The following is a 27,796-nucleotide window of genomic DNA, read 5'->3' as shown; positions in this document are numbered from 1 at the left end:
ACATGCAAAACGTATGCGCATAAATTTGCATGTCTAAAGAGGCCGGCCGCGCAGCGAGCGGGGTCGATGCGTCCAAAATGGCGGAGCGGGCCGGGCGAAGCGGAGGTGGCCGGCTGGACAAGAGCATCACCTTGCCGCCGGACGAGATCTTCCGCAATCTGGAGAACGCCAAGCGCTTCGCCATCGACATCGGTAAGCCCGGCCACGGCGCCTTCCCTACCCCCCGATTCCCTCGCCGCCGCCTCCGCCGTTCGCCCTTCTCCTCCTCCTTTCCCTCACTGAGGCGGCGGTGAGAGAGAAGCGAAGGAGGAGGGGGGAAGAGAGAGAGAGAGAGAGGGAAAAAAAACAGGCGCCGCGCAAGGCACGCCGGGACTTATAGTCCCGCGCTTCATCGGGATAACCTGAGGAGGGCTAAGCCGGACGGCAATTCCCGACGTGCTTTGCGTCGGGCAGGCTGGCGCGACGCTTGATGGGAGCGGTAGTTCTCGCGCTCGCCCTCGCCTAAGGTTTGGACCCGGCAAAGACTACGAAGACCAGCGTCCTTTTGGATTTCAGGGCATGGGGGGGGCAACAGGGAGACGGTATAAACAAATCCTGGGTGTTTTTTTGTGAGGGAATGAGGGGGCTTCCTTTTTTGTGGGGGGGAGACCCCCAATCATGCCTCCCTCTTTTGCAGGAAATATGTATTGAAGATGCTTCCTTTTTTTTTGTTTTATGTTTTGAGGGGGGGAATGTCCCCTTAGCTGCCTGTGGGGGGATATGGGTTTAAATTGCCCCCCCTTTTCGATGGGGAGAAAGAAAAAAAGGGTATTTCCCTCTCTGTTTGCACTCCCACCTTTAGTCCACCCCGCAATAACCAGGTTTTTTTGAGGGGGGGGGCTGTCTAGTGAGACTTCCTTCAAATCCCTCAGAAACCCTCAAATTTTGAGGGGGTGGATAGATACCCCAATCAACCCCCCCACCCCCCCAAAAAGGGGAGCTTTAAAATTTATCCTGGACTGTCAAAAAAAAAATCTCCCTCCCCCACCAAAGAAACTGATAAAAAAATATTCCCCCCTCCCCAAAATAATAACAACCCCCCAGAGGTTTGGAAGGAACATGTCTCCAAATATAGGCCATATGTTAGGTGGTGAGATCCCTGGAAGCCAGGAAGGAAATGACTGTTTAAAATAATAATTATTATTATATAATTATATATATATATATGTATGTATGTGCATCTATCTATCTATCTATCTATCTATCTATCTATCTATCTATCTATCTATCTATCTATCTATCTATCTATCTATCTATCTATCTATCTATCATCTACCTACCTACCCACCCACCCACCCACCCACCTACCTACCTACCTACCTACCTACCTACCTACCTACCTACCTACCTACCTATGATTTTCACGGGTACAGGTATGCAGGTCTTGGTGTATTCGGGTCTTTTCCCGTGTAAGATTGACAGTATCTTGGCGACATTTCGATGAGGTCCCACTCCCCATCTTCAGGTTGGTGCCTTTGGCTTCGTGCTTGTGTGAGCTCTGATCACGCTTTGCTCGCACAAGCACGAAGCCGAAGTCACCAGCCGGAAGATGACGAGTATGACCTCGTCGAAATGTCGCCAAGATATTGTCAATCTTACACGGGAAAAGACTTGAATACGCCTATATATATATATATATATATATATATATATATATATATATATATATATATATATATATATATATATATATATATATATATATATATATATATATATATATATATATATATATATATATATATATATATCCATGTAAGATTGAGATTGTCTTGGCAACGTTGATATATATGCTGGTCTTGTTGTATGAGAAAAGACTCGGATACAACAAGACCACAGTCATTTTCTCCCTGGCTTCCAGGAATCTCATAATCTAACATATATTAAATCAAAGTGTTTCGCGTTAATGTTTATTTACTATTTATGGCCAGGCTTAAATTGCAGATTATCTGAGAACATAAATTAAAAACGAGAGAGAGAGAGAAAGATATTGTGTGTGTGTGTGTGTGTGTGTGTGTGTGTGTTTATGGAGAGAGAGAGAGAGCGATCTCTATATATCTCTATCTCTCTAAATATAAACATATACATACATACATGTATGTGTGTGTATGTATGTATGTATGTATATATATATATATATGGTAAAGGTTCCTCTTGCACATATGTGCTAGTCGTTCCTGACTCTAAGGGGCAGTGCTCATCTCATTTTCAAAGCCGAAGAGCCAGCGCTGTCTGAAGACGGCTCCGTAGTCATGTGGCCGGCATGACTAAACGCTGAAGGCACACAGAACACTGTTCCCTTCCCACCAAAGGTGGTTCCTATTTTTCTACTTGCATTTTTTACATGCTTTCGAACAGCTAGGTTGGCAGAAGCCGGGACAAGTCACGGGAGCTCACTCCGTTACGCGGCGCTAAGGATTCGAACCGCCGAACTGCCGACCTTTCGATCGACAAGCTTAGCGCCTTAGCCACTGAACCACTACTTTTTAAAGTTTTGCATTGATGTGGAAATGCTCTGTCCCAAATTAAAGTGGGTATGAAAGAAATAGCTATATAAACCTTAAAAAAAAAGTCAGCCTGTTTATTTTCAGAATTCCCTTCCTAAATTACTCGAATTTGTCACTAATGAAAAATAAATTGGATCTGTTGCCTTTTTCTATGTTTTGAGAAGGTTGTGTTGCTGGGAGCGCAAAGCCTTCACGTAGTGTATATAGATTTTGCTTATTGGGTTGTGATGGGTTTGCAAGCCGTGGTTTGACTCTTCTCAGAATATACTCCATTGTGGTTTATTCAGCAGGCCATGAAGCAGCTCCAGCTATGTGTAGGATGAACCTTGCCAAATCTTGTGGAGTTTCAGACCAGCCTCACAGGGATCAGTGCAACATTTTTTAGCTTTCTAATTTAACATCTGCTAGTTGTTCGGTTTGGCACAACAGTTCACCTCCCTGGATACAACCCAGCGTCATATAAATAACACAAGAAGTTGGCCGACGGAATAAAATGGAGCTCAGAGGCTCCTTCCCCTACTTGACAAGATTTTCAAGACATGCCTTCCCTTTTCCAAGCAGATTTATGTATTATTATTTTTATTCGGGATCTAGGAGATCTAATTCTGACTTGATACGACGGCTTTTAACTCTGCGCCCCAAAACATTACATAGCTGAGCATGGAAAAGGTGGGGTTATAAACGTGACAAAATTCAGGAGAAGCTTCTGGTGAGCAAGGCTGACATTTTCATTGTCTATTGGTTTTTTTTCCTGCTGGCCGTCAACAAAACATTTCTGGTAGAGAAGTCACAGGACGGGAAATGTCCCAGGGGACGGGTTCTGTGCTTTTGCAGTTGGCATTTTGTGATGTGCAAATATTCCCTTGAGTTTGGCGTGGCTGGCACCTGGTGATAAGGAGGCAGGAAAGTTAAGGGCACAGCCGGAGGAGGCCGACATGACGGGCTTGTTTTGAAGTTTTGCTTTTCTGCTCTTAAACCAGAAATATGACGGCCTACTCTGGCTTACTCTGCTCCACGAGCCCAGCAATTATGGCTTTAATTCCCTCACTAAGTGGTCCTCGGCTTGCGACAATTCATTTAGTGACTGTTGTTACAACAGTGCCCTATGACCCTTTTTCACACTTACGACCATGGCCATCCTCATCGAAATTCAGATACTTGGCAACTGAAACTCATAACAATTGCTGCGTCATGCGATCCCCAGATTCACTTAACAACCGTGTCACTAACTTAACAACCTCACCGATTCACTTAACAATTACGGTAAGAAAGTTCGTCAAATGAGGCAAAACCGATAAATGTTCCACTTAGCTACGGAAATTTGGGGTTCAGTTGTGGTCGAGGGCTACCTGTGTTTCTCCTGGCTTGAAAGGATGGAGCATCAGATCTTGTAATTTCTCCGTGAGGACTCGGTGGTCTGTGATCGCATGTTCAAAACACGCCTTCCTTTTCTCCAGATTTGTATGTTGAGTGAATTTATCCTGCTGTGTGGTTTTTAGTGGGAATGCACGCACACCTGTCCAGTGTGTGGAGCTGATTATCTTGATTAAAATTCCTCTTTCTGTTTATGTGTATATAGATATACATGGCTTTTTACCTACACCCACAGTTTATGAGGTGGCTCATAAATTACTCCGTGCCATATTTATTTGTGCAATATACTTGTCTCTGACTAAAGTTCTCAACCCGTTTTCTGGCTTTGGAAAACATGAATTATGAGTTGACTCCTGGCTTGGTTTAGTGGAATTTGGACGTTGGTTCGTGCCTGATAAAATCACAAGTTTCAATACTGGCAGCGTGGAAAGTCAGATGAGGAGCAGAGGGGGTGGGGGGGAGACAAAGCATCCGATTAAGTGAATTTATTAAAAGTAAAGACAGTTCCTTTTTCTCTTTCCTTGTTCTCTGCCTACATACAGTTAGTCCTCAACTTACGACCACAGTTGAGCCCAAGACTTCTGTTGCCCTGCTTGACAGCCTTTCTTGCCAAAGTTGTGAAATGAATTGCTGCAGTTGTCAAGTTAGATGGTTGTTAAGTGAATAAGTGGCTAAGATGCTGACCTTGTCGATCAGAAATGTTGGCAGTTCAGCAGTTCGAATCCCTAGCGCCGCGTTACAGAGTGAGCCCCCGTGACTTGTCCCGGCTTCTGCCAACCTAGCAGTTCGAAAGCACGTAAAAAATGCAAGGAGAAAAATAGGGACCACTTTTGGTGGGAAGGGAACAGTGTTCCGTGCGCCTTTGGCATTGAGTCATGCCGGCCACATGACCACGGAGACGTCTTCGGACAGCGCTGGCTCTTCGGCTTTGAAACGGAGATGAGCACCGCCCCCTAGAGTTGGGAACAACTAGCACATATATGCAAGGGGAACCTTTACCTTTACGTGAATAGCTTCCCCCTTGACTTTGCTTATCCGAGGGGATCACATGCAACCGTCATAAATAGGAGTCAGTTGCCAAGCAACTGATTTTTTTTGTCATGTGGCCATGGGGATGCGCCAACGGTCGTAAGTGTGAAAAAACAGTTGTAAGTTGCTTTTTTGTAACCTTGAATGGTCGCTAAATGAATGGTTGCAAGTGGAGGTCTTTCGTAGTTTGCTTGATTGCTGAAGAAGGGGTTAAGGCAATTAACAGGAAAGGGAGGGCCTCCCCATCACGATCTCCAGTGACTTGTGGGGACTTCAACACCCAGAAGTAACCGTTGGGAACTTCTCAGAGATCCAACCTAGAACTAAGGAGAAACCCCCCCAGTCAGCGTTGCTGAGAATTCTGGGAATTGGAGTCCATCCATCTGGAAGATGAGGCCCGTGGTGGTTAAACCTTGAAAAATCTCCAGAAATTGTGAAGTTCTAAACAAGAGATATTTTTCTACTTACGGACAAGAAAGCAAAATGAGGGGAAATGGAAAATGGATTTTTTTTTTGAATTAGACTTTTACCAATAGGCATAAATAGAGACCGCTGGAGTGGTGCAGTGGCTAAAGGTAGAGCTCTTGCCTCACAATCAGAAGGCCGTGAGTTTGATCCTGGGTAGAGGCAGATATTTCTCTCTCTGGGCACACTGAGAATATATCTACTGCTGTTCACCATTTAGCCCAGTTCTTGAGACCTCTTGAGGGACAAGACTTGTGATGTCTGGATTGGCATTGCACAAGAAGTGTGTGTATGTGTGTGCCTCGTCCGCTTCAGACATTTGGAGCAAATATGCCGTCTCCCGTGGTCCAAATCATTTTGAGTTTTGCAAGGAAGTCCTGTCAACCGTGCCCCAGATTTTGCTTCTTCTCAATCCTGGTTTCCTTTGCCAACAGGGGGATCGTTGGCCAAGTTGGCTTACTACTCCACCGTCCAACATAAAGTGGCCAGGGTACAGTCCTTCGATCAGTCGTGCAAGGTAAGAGACCTCTGTTTCCCATTTTGTCTTTGAAACTCAAAACCGTCAGCCTGAAAGATTTGGAGCGGGAGATGCCAGGGGCTCAGGTGCCAAGCAACATTTTAGGATGGCACAGGTGCCCAAATATAAGTGGTGCGGTGGCCTAGAGGTGGAGTTCCCGCCTCACAATCACGAGTTCATGAGTTCAATCCTAGGTAGAGGCAGCTATTTTTCTCTCTCTGGGCACAATGAGAATATATCTGCTGCACAAAACTCCTCATTGGTGACAAGAAGGGCATCTGGCCATTAAAACACTCTTCTAGCTCTATTCAGTTGGCCAGACTCCACCCTGCAAGGGATTATAGGGTCGTTGATGATGATGATGATGATGACAGGTGCCCAAGTATGATAACAAAAAAGGCCCACAATCTCTGAGATTGTTCTGACCTGGGCTCCCTGAGGCAGTAAAAAGCACACCCTTATTCCCAAAAACCTTCTATTTATTTCAACGGCTGTGAATTATATTCATATATTCAGCCCGTAATGAGTCACAAATAGTTTGTAAAGAGTCCGATAGAAGTCTGCCAAAGTCTTTCGGGATAAGGCTGATTAGCACCCACCTTTATCTCCCTTGAAACGCTGCCAAAGACCTAATTGCCGATTAGTTTTGCAAGGCTCCACAGAGCACAGAGTCAAAACGGAGCTTCAGAGTTTCAACCGACCAGGACGAACAAAGTTGCCTCCTGCAAAAGCTCACGTGCCTTTGCTCCTCCTTTATGTCTTATGGGAGGGGCCAATCACCTTCAAGCTTTACTCCCCTGTTCCTCTGCCCCACTGATCTCCAGCTCCAAAGGCAGCTAATCACTGTCGGATGGCCCTGGACCCCTCTCTGTCTCTGACACAAAGCCCTTGTCCGAGCTTTCCCCAGACTCCAGGACTGGCCCATGTTCCTCCCCAACCTCCTCACTGTCCGACTCTGCTGCCAGCTCCGCAGGCCGCCTGGGGACCGCAACAGAGATTTAAGAGTCTCCTCCCTATGAATTTGCTAGTTTTCAGCAACCTTGTTTAAAACCAATCGAATCTAGCCCAGCAGCTGGCTGGGGAATTCTGGGAGTTGAAGTCCAACTATTTTAAAAGCTGCTGACATTGAGACGGGCTAACCTGATATTTTTCCCCACCCTGTGAGAGAAGTTTTGCCCCGAGGACCCCTTTGAACCTTTCTGTTTATCGATTCCCCTGAAGGATGTTGAACACGAGTCTCCCTACGAGATCACCGTCCAGGAGGAGATCACGGCCCGTCTCCATTTCATTAAATTCGAGAACACCTACATCGAAGCCTGCTTGGATTTCATCAAAGACCACCTCGTCAACACCGAAACGAAAGTCATCAAAGCCACGGGGGGTGGTGCGTACAAATTCAAAGAACTTATTGAGGAGAAGCTGGGATTAAAGTAAGTGCGAGTGCCTGTTTTTGGGGTACATACGAAACCTCCCACCTTTGAATCCTCCTTCAAAGCATTGGTTGCAACTAAGAAAAAAATTTATACGTATTTGGGGAGAAAAAAACCTCAACGGGGCTTTTTTTCAGGAAGCGATGAGCTGCTTCTGCAGCTGTTAACGGCCTTGCTGTTTTCCTTACCTGGTTTCCGGGTAGATTAGATAAAGAAGACGTGATGACTTGCCTGATTAAGGGGTGCAATTTTGTCCTCAAGAACATCCCCCACGAGGCCTTCGTCTACCTGAAGGATGCCGACCCCGAGTTCAGGTTTCAGATGAACCATCCCCACATTTTCCCTTACTTGCTGGTCAACATTGGCTCCGGAGTTTCGATCGTCAAGGTGAGGACAGGTTGGTTTAATCAACATACAGGTAACTCTTGTTCTGACCGAGGCTTCCCGAGAGCCTGTAGCAAACTCCTGGTCCCAACAAAAATCCCTTTTATTAATTGGCTGTGAATTCTGCTCATTCACATCCAGCAAAGTCCTTCGAGGGAGGATTTACGGTCATAGACCTTATCTGGCTTGGAGAGCTGCCAGGCCGATCCCTGCAGAACTTGTCTAGGAGTCTTAGAGAGTCACAAACCAATGAAGCGAACTAATTGTCTCTTGCAAACTCCACTCCCCTTTCGCTCCTCTTTTATTTCCTCTGGGAGGGGCCATTCACCATCCATCTGTGATCTTACTCCCAAGTCGACCCCTGTTCTTTTCTTCCCTTCGTCTGGCAACTCTGTGCACACTGGGAACAGGCTCCAGCTGTTCTTCTGCCTCACTGATGTCCGACTCGAGGAAGCTGATAACTGTCAGACGCCCCTGGCCCCCTCTCTGCCTCCGACACAGAGCCCCCATCAGAGCCTTCCCCAGACTCCACGACTGGCCCAGGTTCCTCCCCAACCTCCTCACTGTCCGAATCTGCTGCCAGCTCCACTGGCAGGCCCCAACAGCTAAGGGAAACATGGGTTAAGTGAGTTTTGCCCCATTTGATGGCTTTTCCCACCACCTTTGCTAAGCGGATCGTTGCAGTTAAGTTTGGTAGCCCGGTCGTTAAGTGAATCAGGCTTCCCCCTTGACTTGAAGGTTGCAAAAGGGGATCACATGACCCCGGGACACTGTAGCCATCATAAATATGAATCAGTTACCAAGCGTCGGAATTTGGATCACGAAACCATGAGGGGGCTACAATAAAACACATCCGCTGGCCCATTTAATGCCAGACTGCAATAAAGACTCACTTAGGTCCTTATGGATGTGATAGCGGTGGGATTTAGGCACGAATCTGCTTCTTGTCTTCGATAGGTGGAAACAGAAGATAAATTTGAATGGATTGGCGGAAGTTCCATCGGAGGCGGGACTTTCTGGGGCCTCGGAGCATTGCTTACCAAAACCAAGGTAACATTTTTGCCTAGCAATTCAGCATTTGAATGATGGATTGCTCTTAAGTTAAACATCCATCTATCTATCTATCTATCTATCTATCTATCTATCTATCTATCTATCTATCTATCTATCTATCTATCTATCTATCTATCTATCTACCTACCTACCTACCTACCTACCTACCTACCTACCTATCATCTATCTATCTATCTATCTATCTATCTATCTATCTATCTATCTATCTATCTATCTATCTATCTATCCGTCTATCTATCCGTCTATATCTGTCTATCTGTATGTCTATGTATGTTTATGTATCTATGTATATGTGTATGTAGAATATATGTAGGAGAAACGGTAGGAATGTGGCAGAAATGGGAGAAAACCCAATTGTTTCCGTATTGCTGGGAGAATTCCACACCCCAAGGCTTAACTTTCCAAGGGCTCTCATCCTGCATTTAGAAAGCTAACTCATCAGGAAAAAGAGCTGTGTTTCCAGGCTAGACTTTTAAGAGGCAAAAAGATTTTCTCTCTCTCTCTAAGGGAGGGCAAGCAGTTCCAAGCCACTCAGAACTGATTTCACGAAGAACATGAAAAGAATAGAAAACCAGAAATATCCATCCTTCAAGGCTATTCATCTGATGGACCTTTGGGGTTTTCCCCTTTTTTTTAGAAGTTTGATGAATTGCTGCAGCTCGCCTCGAAGGGCCAACACACCAACGTTGACATGCTGGTGAAGGACATCTATGGTGGGGCGTACCAAACCCTCGGACTCAGCGGGAACCTGATAGCTAGCAGCTTTGGAAAATCCGCCACGGTGGATAAAGGTAGGAGTTTATTCTTCAGTCTGTTAACATTAAAATTTAAATTTTGCCCATTAATTTTAAGGGCCTTTATTTGTTTCCATTCTCCAGATGAGTGGCCATCTCCAAATCTCACTGCCCCTTCTTTGATTCTTTCCCTGAATCTCATTCCGAATCAAATTCGGGGACCTTCCTATTAATTGACTCAAATCTTTCGTGGGTGTGTGGGTGTGTGTGCTTGATCTCCCCCTCCCTCCCCCCTCTTGTGCCCTTCTCAGATTTTTCCAAAGAAGACATGGCCAAAAGTTTGCTGCACATGATCAGCAACGACATCGGGCAGCTGGCTTGCCTGCACGCCAAACTCCACAACCTGGACAAAATCTACTTCGGGGGCTTCTTCATCCGTGGTCACCCAGTCACCATGCGTACCATCACTTACAGTATCAACTTCTTCTCCAAGGTAGCGGGAATAATTAAATCAGAAATCCTGGAGCATGTTGGCAGGGTGGGGTGAGGTGAGGTGAGGTGAAGGCAGAGCAAAGTGAAAATTGGAGGCTTATCATTGCGTGGGCACGAAAGTAGCCCTCTGTAAAGATATTTAGACAAATGAAATGATGTGTGGTCATTAGCTGTCTCTAGCAGTAGCAATAGCAGTTAGACTTATATACCGCTTCATAGGGCTTTCAGCCCTCTCTAAGCGGTTTACAGAGAGTCAGCATATTGCCCCCAACAACAATCTGGGTCCTCATTTTACCCACCTCAGAAGGATGGAAGGCTGAGTTAACCCTGAGCCGGTGAGATTTGAACAGCCGAACTGCAGAACTGCAGTCAGCTGAAGTAGCCTGCAGTGCTGCACTCTAACCACTGCGCCACCTCGGCTCTCTGAGCTTGGTGGTTTTTTGTTTTTTTTAAACAGACGTTTCATTACCAAACTAGGTAACATCATCAGTGCTAGAAGGGGAGAAAGAGAGAGAGAGAGCATAGAGCAAACCTTTCTCCCTTCTAACACTGATGATGTTACCTAGTTTGGTGATGAAATGTCTGCAAGCATACCCCCCCAAGTTCAGAGAGCAAATACTCTCTTCTATGGCTAAAAAGAAATACGATTGCTTTCCCCCCGTCGCCTTAAATTTCTCCGTGGGAGTGAGGCCTGTGGCCTAGAGGTGGCGCTCTCGCCCCCACAATCAGGAGGCTGCGAGTTCAATCCCAGGTAGAGGCAGATATTTCTCTCTCTGGCCACAATGAGAGTAATGAGCCGAGGTGGCGCAGTGGTTAGGGTGCAGTACTGCAGGCCACTTCAGCTGACTGTTATCTGCAGTTCAGCGGTTCTAATCTCACCGGCTCAAGGTTGACTCATCCTTCCATCCTTCCGAGGTGGGTGAAATGAGGACCCAGATTGTTGGGGCGATATGCTGACTCTGTAAACCGCTTAGAGAGGGCTGAAAGCCCTATGAAGCAGTATATAAGTCTAACTGCTATTGCTATATCCGCTGAACAAAATTCCACACTGGCAACAGGAAGGGCATCTGGCCATGAAAACGCTCTGCTATTCCCCATTCAGTTCCAACCCGCAAGGGACGATGGGGTGGTTAAATGATGATGGTGATGATGATGATGATAACATTTCTCCGTATCAGATGAAGAACTTAAAAGGTGCCTTAAAGGTTTGGGGAGAACGAAAAAAACACACACAGGGATGACTCGGGTTGTTCTTAGTAGAAGCCCCTGGAGAAATGAGCATGTTACTTTTCTGCTTCTGTTAATATTTCCTTCCTTGGGTTTTTTTTTTTATTCTTTTACCCTAAATTTGGAACAAAAGGGCAAATTTGGGCTCTCGGTCCCAAGCAGGGTTACCCTCCCCAGAGTTTGGGTCTGAAGCAACCTCTGTGCCTTTTGCTCTTTTGCTCGGCCTTGTAAAATGTACGGCAGCTGCTCCTTGGGGGGTGGGATGGGGGCAGTTCCTTGCCAACACCGTGTTTCGTTATTACGGCAGGGTGAAGTCCAGGCGCTATTTCTGAGGCACGAAGGCTACCTGGGAGCCATAGGCGCTTTCTTAAAAGGAGCAGAGCAAGACAGTAAGTAGGCAGCCCCCTTTCTCTTCTGCTACCCCCCTCCCCGAAAAAGTGAGCCCCTTTCCCCCGCTCCCCAGTCTCTCATTCCATGGTCCTCCCAAGGAAAGGAGGGCTTGAAGGACTCGGCCAAGCCTTTTGGCTTGTGGCAAAGGTGGGGATTAATTCATTAAATTAATTTAAAAAAAAGAAATAGAACTGTTTGGGCATATGCTGGAATATCATATATATATTTAGCTCTCATCAGCTAGCCATACCCTTCGATTCCAGGTTCGATTCCCAGCAAGGGTATGGCTAGCTGATGAGAGCTAAATAGCTTGAAATAGATCTATACTAGTCTCCCTTTATTTATTTATCAGCATAAATATAACATATATATATATATATATATATATATATATATATATATATATATATATATATATATATATATATATACATACACACACACACACACACACACACACACACACACACACACACATATATATATATATATATATGTTATATTTATGCTGATAAATAAATAAAGGGAGACTAGTATAGATCTATTTCAAGCTATTTAGCTCTCATCAGCTAGCCATACCCTTGCTGGGAATCGAACCTGGAATCGAAGGGTATGGCTAGCTGATGAGAGCTAAATAGCTTGAAATAGATCTATACTAGTCTCCCTTTATTTATTTATCAGCATAAATATAACAAATGTAACAAAAAGGCAACAGTAAAAAATATTGGGTTTCTGTCTGGATGGTCTCTTGTGACGAGCCGAAGGACAGAGAGTGGAAGTGGTGTGACCTTCCTCCCATGTTTGGGCATACCAGGGGTTGTGACTTTAAATATATATATATATGATATGATATATATATCTTTCTCCCCCCCCCCTCTCTCTTTCTCTCTTCTTCCACTTCCTGCAAACAAGATCCCAATTTATACAGCTGGGGGGAGAACTACGCTAGCAGTTCTGGCCTCCTGAGTACGTCGCCCGACGTTTGCCCCATGCAGCGGGAACGAAGCGGCACCGTGAGTCTTCCTGGCATAGTAAAAAAAACTCTGTGTGGGTCCCAATCACCTAAATATACCCCCCCCCCCCGCCCCGCTTGATGGTTTCCTAGGCAGGATGAGTCCCGACGGTGTCTTTTTCCAACGAAACAATGGAAAATGGCCTGCCAGGACTCGCTCGTTGTTTGGACAGGAAACATCTGCCAAGGAAATCTCGGAATCCTTCAGGGTTTTTTCCTCCCCCTAATTGTTTTCAAATTGACCCAAAAGGAACACGTCAAAATCTCCTTTTAGTTCTGAAATCCATCTGTGTTGAGAACCTCAGCCGGCCATCATAAGACAGATATTAACATGGCATTCTCTGTTCAGGGGAAGCATACAGATGTGGCACTGGGTAACATTTTTTTGTTGTTGGTATGATTTGCGTGGCATACAGAAGGGGGGTTTGAGATTTGGGGGAGGGAGAAAGGGAAATTTTGCACAGCTGCAAAGTTCTACTTATTTTTTTTATTTATATCCCACCTTTGTTTTTTTATAAGCAACTCAAGGTGGCGAACAGAACTAATTCTCCTCCTTTCTCCTATTTCCCCCCAAACAATCACCCTGTGAGGTGGGCTGGGCTGAGGGGGAGTGACTGGGCCAAGGTACCGGCTGGATTTCATACCCAAGGTGGGATCAGAATTCTCACTCTCCTAGTGATTGGCCCAAAGTCAACCAGCTGGCTTTCATGTCTAAGGCGGGACTAGAACTCCCAGTCTTCTGTTGATTGGCCCAAAGTCACCCAGCCAGCTTTCATGCCTAAGGCGGGACTAGAACTCCCAGTCCCCTGGTTTCTAGCCTGGTGCTTTAACCACTAGACTAAACTGTCTCTCTTGACCTCTTAATACTCTGCTCCCAACGTAAAAGGGGAGCAAAGTTTGAGTCCTCCAACTGAGAGCAAATGGAGGTTTACGGAAGCCAACATTCCTATTTTTATCCCTTTTTAAATTGATTTTTTTTTTAAAAAACACTGAGGCATTTCCTGGGCTGTGGCTTCCTTTCGCTGTTATAATGCATGCTTATCCCCCACCCCACCCTGCTCCTCTTTGGTTGCAGTTCCCCACCAATTTTGAAACTTATATATATATTCTCTTCCCCCCCCCCCCCTTTCCCTCAGTTCGACATGTTGGAAATGGATCGTCTGGAGCGAATGCTGGTCAATCTGCCTTTGCTGCAGGATCCTTCCACATATGTTGCAGACACCGTGGACTTAACCGACGACGTCCTGGCCCGCCAGTATTGGCTCTCGTGCTTTGAGGAGTCCTTGGACGGGGTAAGGACCCCTTTACGGTGAGGATGGGGGTGACCCACCCACCTACCCCTGGCCCAGGAAGGAGCCGAAAAATGCTTGGAGCCCCCAAAGTGATTTTTTTTTTCCAGAAGCAACTGGACTTTCTTGTTTTTTTTCTCTCTTTTGAAGACGTTTCGCTTCTGTTTGTTTGTTTGTTTATGTTTATTAGGATTTATAGGCCGCCCTTTTCCCTGAGGGGACTCAGGGCGGCTTACAATCATTAGGAAGGGGGTGCAATTCAAAAATAAACAATATGTGAACAAAGTAAAATAATAAAAACACAACTTGCATTCAACATTCAACACTCGGGTGGGGCTTCTTCAGCTCTGACAGGATGGTGGGGAAGGGAAGGATTGATGCTCCTTGCAGACAGCTGGTCATTTGCATCCTGTTACAGCAGGGGTGTCAAACTCAATTTCATCGAGGGCCGCATCAGGGCTATGGTTGACCTCAGGGGTGGGGGGGTAGGTGGGTGTGGCTGACTGAGTGGGCATGGCCTGCTTGATGCTACTTACTGGGTGTGGTGAACCTGGTGGGTGTGGCCAGCTTGACGCTACTTCCCAAACTGCTGGCATGTTTCCTCTTTGCAGGGCCGGCCCCTTACATTTTCCATGATGGCCCCATGGTGTCAGGGCTCCAAATAGCATCCAAAAGTAAATCAGAGTCCGAGGCAAAGTATTTATTGCTCAAAGTTCCAATTGATTAAGAGAGCCATGTTGACACATCTGGGGAAACCTGAATCTGAAAGCTTCCCGGTTTTCCCCACCCAGTTGAAAGTTCAAGATCTTGTTCCCACACCCACAAGTCCATCCCATGGTCCAATCTCCCACTGCCACGCTGGCAGCTTCCACCCATCCAGTTCCGGTCAGGTGCAGAGGTGCAGAGACAAAGGATGACCTTGGCTTTCTAGAAAGAATGTTGTTATGGCTACATCGCATCTAACCCCGTACAATCTCCCCTCCCATTTTCCCACCATAGAAAAGGCGTAGTAGAATAATAGAAAGCGAATAGGTGCTCCTGGTTCCTGTAGACACGTCGACAGATTCCACCCATGCAATTCTGGTCAGGTGCCGAGAGAAAGATGACCTTGGCTTTCTAAGAAGGATGTTGTTATGGCTACATATCACCCAACTTCGTATAACAACCCCCCCCCACACACAGTAGAAAGTGTGGCAGATCTGAAACCTAAAAAAGAAACGATGGCTAAAGATGCATAAAGTTTTCCCCTCCTCTAGCCCCCTACTCTCTCTCTCTCTCTCTCTCTCTCGTTCCCCGGCCAGGTCACTAAACGTGCCGCAGCCAGCCAACCCGATTCGGTTGACGCTGCCGAGCGAGCCGACAAATTCCGACACAAGTACCGGGAGAAGCTTCAAACACTCCGACAGCAGCCGTTGTAAGTTGGTGCCTGGGGCTTCCTCGGTGTGTGTGTGTGTGCGTGTGTGTGTGTATGTGTGTGTCGGTTATGCCCGTTGCATTTCTGGATGCAGCCAAAGTTTTGAGAGATACAGGTAGTCCTTGACTTACGACTGTTCGTTTAGCGGCCGTTCAAAGTTTGCAATGGCACAGAAGAAAAATGACTGGGGACCGTGTTTTTTGTTTGTGTGTGTGTTTGCAATCGTTGCAGCCTCCCCATTGTCACGGGCCTTAAAGCAAGAATGTGCCCCAACTTATGAAGAATAAGGCAGGCTGGTTATGTAAATAAAAAGAGAATACCGAAAAACGGACAAGCAAAATGGAAAAAAAACCCTTTCTGTTTGTAGAGATTAGAATAGAATATTGGAATGTAGAATAGAATAGAACAGAACATTGGAATGTAGAATAGAATAGAATATTGGAATGAAGAATAGAATAGAATGGAATAGAACAGAACAGAACATTGGAATGTAGAATAGAATAGAATAGAATATTGGAATGAAGAATAGAATAGAATATTGGAATGAAGAATATAATAGAATATTGGAATGAAGAATAGAATAGAATAGAATAGAATATTGGAATGTAGAATAGAATAGAACAGGACAGAATAGAACAGAGGATAGATAGAATAGAATATTGGAATGTAGAATATAATATAGAATTTAATATAGAATAGAATATAGAACAGAACAGAATAGAGGATACACAGAATAGAATAGAATATTGGAATGTAGAATGGAATCGAATAGAGTATATACAGAATAGAATAGAGGATATACAGAATAGAATAGAATAGAATTCTTTATTGACCAAGTGTGATTGGACACACAAGGAATTTGTCTTTGGTGTACATAATAAAATACATTCACCAAGAATAAAAAGATACGGCACTTAGTGATATAATAGCATCTCTCTTGCTATATAAATCCTGGCGAGAGTTAACGGGGGGAGCAAAATTTGCTATAAATAAGCCAGGGGTAGTTTTAAAAGGCAGACCGCCCCCCCACCCCCTCCCCCAAATGGTATAACTGGCTCTTTTCTCCTCCTTTTTCCTTCTCAGCGCATACGGCACCCTAACAGTGAGAAGTTTACTGGATACAAGGGAACACTGCTTGAATGAATTTAACTTCCCCGATCCCTACTCCAAGGTAAGGCCTCTTCCTCGCTGCCCTGGAGGGCGGTCCCATCTCTTTTGAAAGTTTTGCTTCCCTAACCCATCCATTTGGGGAAGGAAGGGAGGAAGGAAGAAAGGAAAAAGGAAGGAAGAAGGAAAAGGAGGGAGGGAGGAAGATCAAGGAGGGAGGGAGGAAGAGATGGGGAAGGAAGGAAAATAGAAGGAAGAAAGAAGGAAAAGGAGGGAGGGAGGAAGGAAAGAGATGGGAAGGAAGGAAGATAGGAAGAAAAACGGAAGAAAGGGAAAGGAGGGAGGAAGAGATGGAAGGAAGGAAAATAGAAGGAAGAAGGAAAAGGAGGGAGGAAGGAAAGAGATGGGAAGGAAGGAAGATAGGAAGAAAAACGGAAGAAAGGGAAAGGAGGGAGGGAGGAAGATATGGGAAGGAAAGAAAGGAAGATGAGAATGGGAAAGAGGGGGAAGGAAGGAAGAGATGAAAAGATCCTTTTGAAACGAAGACAAATGAATTTATTCTGTCTCCTGTAACTCAACAGAGACTCGGTTGCAACTAAGGAAAACTAACCCCCCTCTCCCTATCTCTCCCCCCCCCTCTCCCTATCTCTCTTTTTATCTTTCTCTTTCTTTCCCTCCTCTCTCTCTCTCTCTTTCTCTTTCTCTCTCTCTCAGATAAAGCAGAAGGAAAACGGCATCGCCCTCCGGTGTTACCAGGGTGTGATTGAGTCCCTGGACTCCCTAGGGTGGGAGGAGAGGCAGTTCGCTCTGGTGAAGGGTCTCCTGGCTGGGAACGTCTTCGACTGGGGAGCCAAAGCCGTCACGGAGTAAGTCTCTCGGGATTTGGGGGCCCTTTTCACCGGATAGGATTTCCCCAGAAACTCTGCCTTTTCTGACCTCGGCGGTTGAGGTGGGTCCCATTTGTGTTAAACCCCCAAAAAACTCAAATGTGTTAGAGGCAGCCCTCGCCTTACGACCTCAACGGAGCCCAAAAATCCCTGTTACTAAGCGAAACCGTTGTTAAATGAGCTTTGGCCCATTTTAAGCCCTTCCTTGCTACGATTGTTAAGGGAATCACTGCAGCCATTAAGTTAGTCCCACGGTTGTTAAGTGAATCTGGCATGGCTTGTGAGAAGGTCGCTAAAGGGGATCACAGTGCCTCCGTCATAAATATGAGTCAGCTGCCAAGCCTCTTGAGTGACTCTGCCAACAGTTGTAAGTGTAGAAAACTGTCCTAATTTATTTTTTTCAGTGCCGGTCACTAAATAAACTAGCAATTCGAGTACGTCCTGCATCGCTTTGGACAAGGGCGAATCCAGCCAAAAGTTCTGCTTTGAAATTGGAAATAATCTGCTTTTTAGTCTAAAAAGCACCTTCACCACCTAATCTTAATCTTAAAAAGAAGCAAAGCAGGGGGGAAGTTGCCATTGGTTCTGCGAAGCTGTAGTAAAAAAAAAAAAGAGCTCGCGAGGATCGCGCACCTCAGCTATGAGCCGTGCGATTGTCGGAAGGTTCCCCCCCCCCCTGTTTTTTTTAAAGCATTTTTTTTCCTGCATATTGGCCTGAACCGACAGGGGAAAAAAATGCTTTACAAAAGAGGGAGGGGAGATTCCATGACAATCAGCTGTGCCTTCTTCTGATCGTGGGAACCTTTTTCCCCACTTTTTAAATAATTTTTTTACTACCTATTCACCTGAACCGATAGTAAAAAAATGCTTTAAAAAGTGGTGGGGGGGAGGAGGTTCCCACAATCGCACGGCACAGCTGAATTCCCCCCCCTCCCACTTCTTAAAGCATTTTTTTACAACCGGTTCGGATGAATAGGTAGTAAAAATGCTTTAATTTTTTTTTTTTTAAAGTTGGCCCATGCCCACCCAGCCATATGACCCCCCACCACCAACAAGCCAAGCCCAGAGAGCTGGGGGCAAAAGTTTTTTACATTTCACCACCGAAGCAAAGGGATCATTCTGATCCCTTGGGAAGATTGCTGGGCAGATCTCTTAAAAAGTCACCCAGGAAATCCTAATTGGACTTTTTAAAAATTTATTAACTTTATTTATTTATTTATTAAATATATTTATATGCCGCCCAATCCCAAAGGACTCTGGGTGGCAAATTTCCCCAGAACAGTAGCAGGAAATTTCGCTGCAGCACCTGGTTTTTCTCATCTGTATGCTGTTTTCTCTCTCCCTCCCTCTCTCTCTCTCTCTCTCTCCCTCCCTCCCTCCCTCTCTCTTTTTTTTCCTTTTCTCTCCTGCTTTTCCTCACTGCCAGCGTCCTCGAAACGGAGCCCCAGTTTGGATTCCAAGAAGCCAAGGAAAAATTACAAGGTACCGGAAGGGGAGGGGGAAAATGGAGAAAGATCCTTCTTTTAGTACAGGGCGTCCTTGACTTATGACCACAGTCGGCCCCCAAAATTTCCATTGCTAAGCGAGATAGCGGTTAAATGAGTTTTGCCTCATTTTACGCCCTTTCTTGCCACGGTCGTTAAGGGAATCCCTGCAGCTGTTAGTCCACACGGTTGTTAAGTCTCTCTCTCATGGCCCAACCCACCTCACAGGGTTAAGGATCGGAGAGAATAGGAGAGGATAGAATAGAATATGCAGAATAGAATAGGATGAAAATATACATAGTAGAGTAGAATAGACTAGAGTAGAATACAATAGACTAGAGTAGAATGCAATACAATATAATATACAGAATAGAATAGAATAGGATGAAGAAAATATGCAGAATAGAATAGGATGAAGAAAATATGCAGAATAGAGTAGAATAGAATACTATAGAATAGAGTGGAATACAATACAATAGAATATGCAGAATAGAATAGAATAGAATGAAGAAAATATGCAGAATAGAGTAGAATAGAATATGCAGAATAGAATAGAATGAAGAAAATATACATAGAGTAGAAAAGAATAGAGTAGAATACAATACAATATAATATACAGAATAGAATAGAATAGGATGAAGAAAATATGCAGAATAGAGTAGAGTAGAATAGAATAGCAATAGCAATAGCAGTTAGACTTATATACCGCTTCATAGGGCTTTCAGCCCTCTCTAAGCCGTGCATCAGCATATTGCCCCCACAGTCTGGGTCCTCATTTCACCCACCTCGGAAGGATGGAAGGCTGAGTCAACCTTGAGCCGGTGAGATTTGAACCGCTGAACTGCAGATAACAGTCAGATGAAGTGGCCTGCAGTACTGCACTCTAACCACTGCGCCACCTCGGTTCTAATGCAGAATAGAATAGAATGAAGAAAATATGCAGAATAGAATAGAATAGAATAGAATGAGTTGGAAGGGACCTTGAAGGTCTTCTAGCCCAACTCCCACTCTTTATTTAACTGATAGGATCAGACAGCCTGGTCTTCTCAGTGCTGCTATTGCTTTCCAATTTTCTAAGTTCTTTTGACAATTGATCATGTATTTCTCTCTCTCTCCCTCTCCCACTCTCTCCCTCCCTCCCTCCCTCTCTCACTCTTTCCCGCCCCTTCTTCACCTTTTCCCCTTGCTGATGCCCCAGAGCGTCCTTGGCTCCAGGATTCGTACAGTGAATGGGTGGAACGGCTCAAGGTACGCGTGGCCCATCCTTCAACCACTGTTTCGGAGGTCTATTTGGGCAGAGAGGGGAGAAAGAGGGGGAATAGAGGGAAGGATCTCACAGGTTTGGGCAGGAGAGGAAACCTATTGGCTAGTCCAGCGCTTCCCAACTGCAGCAACTTTATTTTTTTAATTTATTGATTGATTTTCCTATTAAATACAATTCTTCGTGCTTTATAAGCATCATGTTGTGTGGGTATTTATTTTGCTTAGCAATTTACATTCTTCATCTCTACCCCTTTTTCCCAACTATCGGTAAAATAAATTCCCTGTTTAATAATAAGTTGCTGCAAAGTTCAGAAACACTGAACTAATTTTTTAACATGCCACCAGACTCTCGTCTCCTATAAGACTGACTTTCTGGATGGGACCAAGTTTGCTTTTAAACAGAAGAGGGCAGCCCTCCAAGGAACTCCTTGGTGTAACGTCAACTCTTTCTGCTTACTCCTACCCTTGTCTCGTGTGACAAAAAAAAAAATCTAGATCGGGGGTTGGCAACCTGCGGCTCGGGAGCCTCATGTGGCTCTGGAGCTGCATGTGGCTCTTTCATCCCTCTGCTGCGGCTCCCTGTTGCTGGTTAGCTCCACAATTGATAGGGCTTTCGGTTGGGACAGGTAGAGGAAAAAGGACGCCAGGCTAGGAGGAGACTCTATGGTGGGGGAACCGGACTTCCGGCTGGTTCCGGAATTGAATGGGGGGCTTAAGGGTTAGGATCTTTGTGGCTCTTTGAGTGTTTAAGGTCCGACCCCTGCAAAATTTAAGAATACTCAAGACATTCCAGGGGACTGAGAGATCTCCCTCTCACGGTTTTGTTTTTTGTTTTTAATTGAGGGATGGTTGTGGGTCCCTTCCCAGATTTTGGCTTCCTCCAGCAGCCAAGCTTGGCTTGAGGCCACTGGGGACTCCGTGGGCCGAATGTGAGGAACGCGTTAATTTTGTCTCCGGGTTCTCTGATGGGTCTCTTTTTCCTTTCGCAGGCCCCAGCTCATAAATGTGCCTTAATTTTTGCAGATAACAGTGGAATTGATGTCATCTTAGGTGTCTTCCCTTTTGTTAGGGAATTGCTCTGTAGGGGCACAGAGGTCAGTAACATTTCCGCGGCGTCTTTAACGGTGACATGCCTTCGAGGGTCTCTCTCTCTGTGTGTCGGCTTGGCGGTTTAAGGAGGAGGAGACAAGGGGCCCCAGATAAGCCTTCTCCAACTTGGCACCTTGGAGGGTGGGGTGTGTGCGACTACAACTCCTATCTTCCTCTGGCCCCCTTGATGGGACTTGTGGAAAGCCCCCCAGTTAGTGAAAGACTAGAAAGAAAACGGAACTGCTACTATTTTTATAGCAACTATATTAAAAAAAATACATTTGGGGGAAAAACGTCATTTAATCCCAGCTAAAAAGGATTAATGGAAATACTTAATGGAAGAACTTAGCTCCATGGAAGATGCTAGTCAGACTCATGACTTAGAAAGAGAAGAGAGTTTCTTCGGCCCCATCTCTTCCCCCTCGAAGCTCGCAACATAAGACCCCCCACAACCTTCTCCCTTTGGGGGCTGGGGTCTCCTGGAGTTCTGGCAGGAGATCTCCTAGCTGAAATGGGGGGGGGGGAAATCTGCATCAGGGGAATTGGCTTTAAGAGGAAGAAGAGACAGACACATCCAGTGGTGGGCTGCAACCAGTTTAACAACTGAACCGGTCCCAACTGACTGCAGCTCACCACTGCAGAGATCCCTTGTCGTTAAAACCCTCGGTGATCAATTGATACCAACCAAATATCAATTATTTGCCAGCGAGTTAACACAAGGACATGTCCAAAAGAAAAGGAATGGGCAAGCTTCGAGATGGTATACATTATTTTGGGGGGTGCCAACTCGGTCTTGTAAACTTTTCCCGGATAGTATTGAAGATGTGACCCCTTTTTTAATTTCTGGGCCAACCCCCCTGAAATAATATTGGATGCGTTTGGTGGTCATTTTGCCACACAGGCCAAGATGAAAGAAATGCACTGATGTAGGAATTGAGCCCCCCCCCCCCCAATTGTGTTGGCATTCCTCATTCTAACTTCCCCAAGAGAGCCATGGGTGCACATATATTTCAGAATATACCGTATTTTTCTGTATAAGACGCACCCCCCTCCCAAAAGAGGCTGAAAATTTGGCTGTGTCTTATACTCCGAATCTCGCTTTTTCTAAGCTGTTTTTCAGCCCTAAAGAGGCGCTAACGAGTGAAGCGATCTTCCCTGCTTTGCCTGTTTCTCTCATTGCTGCTCTCTCCGACGATCAGCTGTGCTTTAGAAGCTGTTTTTCAGCCCTAAAGAGGCGCTAACGAGTGAAGCGATCTTCCCTGCTTTGCCTGCTTCTCTCATTGCTGCTCTCTCCGACGATCAGCTGTGCTTTAGAAGCTGTTTTTCAGCCCTAAAGAGGCGCTAACGAGTGAAGCGATCTTCCCTGCTTTGCCTGCTTCTCTCATTGCTGCTCTCTCCGACGATCAGCTGTGCTTTAGAAGCTGTTTTTCAGCCCTTATTAGGCGCTAATGAGTGAAGCGATCTTCCCTGCTTTGCCTGCTTCTCTCATTGCTGCTCTCTCCGACGATCAGCTGTGCTTTAGAAGCTGTTTTCAGCCCTAAAGAGGCGCTAATGAGTGAAGCGATCTTCCCTGCTTTGCCTGTTTCTCTCATTGCTGCTCTCTCCGACGATCAGCTGTGCTTTAGAAGCTGTTTTTCAGCCCTAAAGAGGCGCTAACGAGTGAAGCGATCTTCCCTGCTTTGCCTGCTTCTCTCATTGCTGCTCTCTCCGACGATCAGCTGTGCTTTAGAAGCTGTTTTTCAGCCCTAAAGAGGCGCTAATGAGTGAAGCGATCTTCCCTGCTTTGCCTGCTTCTCTCATTGCTGCTCTCTCCGACGATCAGCTGTGCTTTAGAAGCTGTTTTTCAGCCCTAAAGAGGCGCTAACGAGTGAAGCGATCTTCCCTGCTTTGCCTGCTTCTCTCATTGCTGCTCTCTCCGACGATCAGCTGTGCTTTAGAAGCTGTTTTTCAGCCCTTATTAGGCGCTAATGAGTGAAGCGATCTTCCCTGCTTTGCCTGCTTCTCTCATTGCTGCTCTCTCCAACGATCAGCTGTGCTTTAGAAGCTGTTTTTCAGCCCTAATGAGGCGCTAACAAGTGAAGCGATGTTGCCTGCTTTGCCTGCTTTTCTCATTGCTGCTCTCTCCAACAATCAGCTGTGCTTTAGATTTTATCCCGAACCAGGGGATAAAAAGCGCGCTCAAAACCAGCAAACCAAGGGGCTGAAGCTGATCAGATTAAGGACGCTAACCAGAGGAATACCTGGAAGGCAGAATCCCCCCCCCCCCATTTTCCTCCCCAAAACCAAAGATGCGTCTTATACTCCAAAAAATACGGTATTTCAGTTCTGATTTAAAGTGGCTCAAATCTCACTGTATGTCATAGAGAGTGCTGACCCACAATGACTTCTCTTCAAAATGTCCTTTGCTTTTCTCTCTCTCTCTCTCTCCTCTGCAATACCAGGTTATTTTGGCTTGCAATTCAGGTCCTGCCCTGAATGACGTCACATATAACGAATCCTTGCTTGTGGCGGAAAGGATCGCGACGATGGACGTCATCATTCGGTAAGGATCGGTGGGCACGAAGCTGGAAGAATCAAAGGTTTTTGCCTTTGGGCACGGGAAGGAGGTTTTTAAAGTCATGCACCCTGAGAATGCTTTCAGTCTAATTAGTGCGGTAAATTTTTGACAATAAAGGCAGGCGTGGGATTCAGCCAGTTTGAATCGGTCCCTTGAATAAAAGATTTGAAAACAAAATTACTGTCAAATTAGGTGACTATTAAGAAGACACAGTGACATTGGGATGGTGTCATAAACACCACGTCATCGCAAGTGAGAGAAATGACACCTTTGCTTCAAAATCAGAAACGGATGCAACTCTTAGTCTAAATTCTGAGAAGCAATAAAAACCTTGATTTTTAATGACTTTACAGTGTTAAAGCAATAGAGCTAATAAATACATTTATTTTCATTTATTCATGCTCATCTTCCTGGGTCTAAGTCTTAGATAACCCACTGAATTAAATCAAATATAGGGGCCCCTTCTATTTTAAAAATTGTTCAGTGTTTTCTCTAATGCTTCTGGCCACTCAGTAAAGTTAGTTTTGCCTCTTCTTGATCAAATAGTTTATCACTTTATTATTAATTTTTTTTACACTGTTTCAATCTCTTTTATTCGGTTGATCAATTTTACAGCCCTGATCCCCGACAGTAATGAAAAATATTCTAGATAACCAGGCAAACCAGCCTAATGAAGTGAAATACGAACAATTGCTGTTAAAGCTAACAGATGAACCTCTTTTGCATGTCTTGAATTAATTTCCTGGGCTTTTCTGCATTTTGCTCATCCCCTTTGATCTGTAACCCTTAGTTAAATTGAGAGAAATGGACAAGTTGTAATTAATTTTATATGGGTTGTATGATTTGCAAGTGTTTAAATATGTATATTCCTGGGTTTTTGAGACCAAATCCTCTCCCGGGATGATTACTACTAGACTACTTCCATTTCCTAGTAATTGGTGTGCAGGATTTAAGGCGGTGCTTAGATCCCAACAAAAATGTCAGAAGGGAAAAAGGTCTTGGAAAAACATCAGGGATGGACAAAGTTTTCATTTTTCACTATACACAAATAATCGATGGAGCAAAGTTTGTTAAATGAAACTTCCTTTGTTAGCGGAATACCAAATTGTTCGAACAGAACTGACATAATACTTTGAAAAACAAAATCCAGACCCCATTTAGAAAACCCTCTGACAGATACAGCAGAGGGAGAACGGAGGGAGAGGGAGGGAGGGAGAGAGAGAGAGAATTGATAGATATAGATAATAGATAATTGATAGGATGGAGATAGATGATGATAGATAGACATATATAGATAATAGATAATTGATAGGATATAGATAGATGATAGACAGATGGATAGATAATAGATAATTGATAGATATAAATAGATGAGGGAGAGTTAGTTGATAGGCTAGAGATGATGATAGATATATATAGATTATTGATAAGACAGTCATAGATATAGCTAATGATAGGAGAGATAGATTATTGATAGAGAGACATAGATAGATAGATAGATAGATAGATAGATAGATAGATAGATAGATAGAATAGATAGAATAGATAGATAGATAGATAGATAGATAGATAGATAGATAGATGGATGGATGGATGGATGGATATTAGATTTTATAGGATATACATAGATGAGAGAGAGTGTTAATAGGATAGAAAAATAGGCAGATAGATAACTGATAGACATAGATGTAGCTAGATAATAGATGGGATATAGATGATAGATATAGATAATTGATAGGATAGATAAATGATAGATTAAATAGAGATAAACAGATAGGTAAAATAATACAGATAAAATAGATGATGTAGATGGATGGATTGGGTGATAGATAATAGATGTTAGAAAGTGAAATACGGACAATTTCCACACCTGCAAATTTGGTTTGATCACATATAAAGCAGCACTTGCTTCCCAAGGAAGGGATCCCTTAAAATTGGCTCTGGGAAAGTTACACCGCCGACCTGTGTCTCCCCCATTCCCGCATTTCTCTTCTACCAAGATCCTCCCGTCTTTCTAACCATCTCTCTTTGTAAAGTTGCACTAAAACTGGGCCACTTTGCTGGACGTTTCTCCCATGGGCTGAGTGTTGGCATTTGACACCCCCCCCCCTCTTTCCCTCTCTCTGTCTCTAGAACTGCCCTGAAGGAAGAGAGGCTCCTCTTGGTTCAGACAGGATCCAGTTCGCCCTGCTTGGATCTCAGGTTTGCCATCTTCCCAGTCATTGTAGAAAAAAAAACCTGATAAGCATAAACATATTGGGTGCCTTTTGGGGGTCCTGGGTGGGGCCAAATGGATGATCCGTGAATCTTAAGCCTGAATGGCTGACTTCCCCCACTTTCTAACTACATCTGCTGGTAGCCGTTTGAAAAAGATAATTTAAAACAATATTTTATCTTTGAAGCTTGTTGTAACTGCGGCCTTTGGGGTCTTTTGCCATAAATCCCTCTAACGTTTCTTCTGCAAGTGCCAAATTAGTCACCGGGTTGGGTCTTCTTTGCCCATTAAAAGCGATTTTAAAATTAGCCCTGGGTGAGAAAATTTGTCCTTCTGGCACCCAACTGAGACCTTCGGAATTGTTGGGCCACAACTTTAGCATTAAACGATAGCAGGGCAGAGCCCAGAGTTTGCCCACTCTTATCCGTAAGCCACCTTCTTCAAAGATCCTACAAAGTCACGCTTAGATAGATTGCCAACTCCAGATTGGAAGTGGGGTTTCCTGCCTGAGTAGGGGGTTGGGCTAGAAGACCCCCAAGGTCCCTTCCAGCTCTAGCCTGATTGATTGAAGGAACTCCAGCTCTTACTGAAAAATTCTCCAATTTGCTGTTGCTTATTATAAAACCGAGAGGGATGCGGTGGCTCAGAGGCTGAGCTTGTCGATCAGAAAGGCCGGCAGTTTGGCTGTTCGAATCCCTAGCGCCGCGTAATGGAGTGAGCTCCCGTTACTTGCCCAGCTTCTGCCAACCTAGCAGTTCAAAAGCACATAAAAAATGCAAGTAGAAAAATAGGAACCACCAATTTTGGTGGGAAGGGAACAGCGTTCCATGCGCCTTCGGGAGTTGAGTCATGCCGGCCACATGACCACGGAGACGTCTTCGGACAGCGCTGGCTCTTCGGCTTTGAAACGGAGATGAGCAGCGCCCCCTAGAGTCAGGAACGACCAGCAAGCATGTGTGAGGGGAACCATTCCCTTATTATAAATCCTTTAAAAAGAAACGTAAAGGAGAATAGACGTTGCCTATTTTGGGGGTGAGGGGCTCTAAACACCTGCTAAGCTATTCAAAAGGCTTAAAATGAACCGAGTGTAGATATTCTGGTGGGGAGTAGTGCAGTGGTGGGTTTCAAAAAACTTTGGAACCTCTTCTGTAGGTGTGGCCTGCTTTCCGGGTCCACTGGTGGAACCTCTTCTAACCGGTTCGGTAGATTTGGCGAACCGGTTCTACCGAACTGGTGCGAACCGGTAGGAACCCACCTCTGGAGTAGAGTGTGTGTGTGTGTGAGAGAGTTCTTTGAAGGGATCTCTTTAATTTGAGCCAACTGCTCCGTTCCACCTCAGTCATTTAATCCTCCTCTTGATTCTCACAGCCGCTTGGACAAGGGCCTGGCCAGCTTGGTCCGAGAGCGGAAGACGGACCTGGTGATCATCGAAGGAATGGGCCGGGCCATCCACACCAACTACCACGCCAAGCTGAAGTGCGAGAGCCTTAAGCTGGCAGTGCTGAAAAACTCTTGGCTGGCCGACCGTTTGGGCGGGAAGATCTTCAGCGTCATTTTCAAGTACGAGGTCCCCCTCAAATCCTCCTGATGAACCCCCAGAGGGGGCACCCCGAAAGAGGCCGAGCTCCGACTTAGCCAAGGACTTGCACTAGTTACAATTTTAATGGTAAAGAATGTATTTTTATTACCACAGGGAAAATGAGTTCTCTCTCTCTCTCGCGCGCGCACACACACACCACACACCTCTGTATTTATATTGTGCTTTTGTGACTTAAAAAGAAAGCAGCTATCACTCACTCCACGGGCCTGCCTGCGTG

At 45.1% G+C, this 27,796-nt stretch overlaps 1 protein-coding gene across 1 annotated transcript; it reads left to right on the top strand.

The window, feature by feature from the left end:
• On the top strand, positions 1–27,780 carry PANK4 (pantothenate kinase 4 (inactive)). The gene is made up of 19 exons (XM_087702687.1): positions 1–192; positions 5,849–5,931; positions 7,153–7,361; positions 7,565–7,748; positions 8,703–8,795; positions 9,457–9,610; positions 9,865–10,046; positions 11,580–11,661; positions 12,575–12,675; positions 13,811–13,966; positions 15,265–15,377; positions 16,461–16,548; positions 17,199–17,350; positions 18,798–18,853; positions 20,054–20,103; positions 21,108–21,212; positions 23,649–23,749; positions 25,898–25,966; positions 27,348–27,780. Exons 1-19 carry the CDS (start codon positions 30–32, stop codon positions 27,565–27,567), a joined length of 2,361 nt encoding a protein of 786 aa, XP_087558813.1. The 5' UTR covers positions 1–29; the 3' UTR covers positions 27,568–27,780.
• The last annotated feature ends 16 nt before the right edge of the window (positions 27,781–27,796 follow it).

Source organism: Thamnophis sirtalis, unplaced genomic scaffold, assembly GCF_051295495.1.
Source record: "Thamnophis sirtalis isolate CommonGarterSnake01/CBP01778 unplaced genomic scaffold, rThaSir2_p1.2 scaffold_15, whole genome shotgun sequence".
Taxonomy (NCBI): Eukaryota; Metazoa; Chordata; class Lepidosauria; order Squamata; family Natricidae; genus Thamnophis; species Thamnophis sirtalis.
This window is presented reverse-complemented; position numbering and strand designations above follow the sequence as displayed.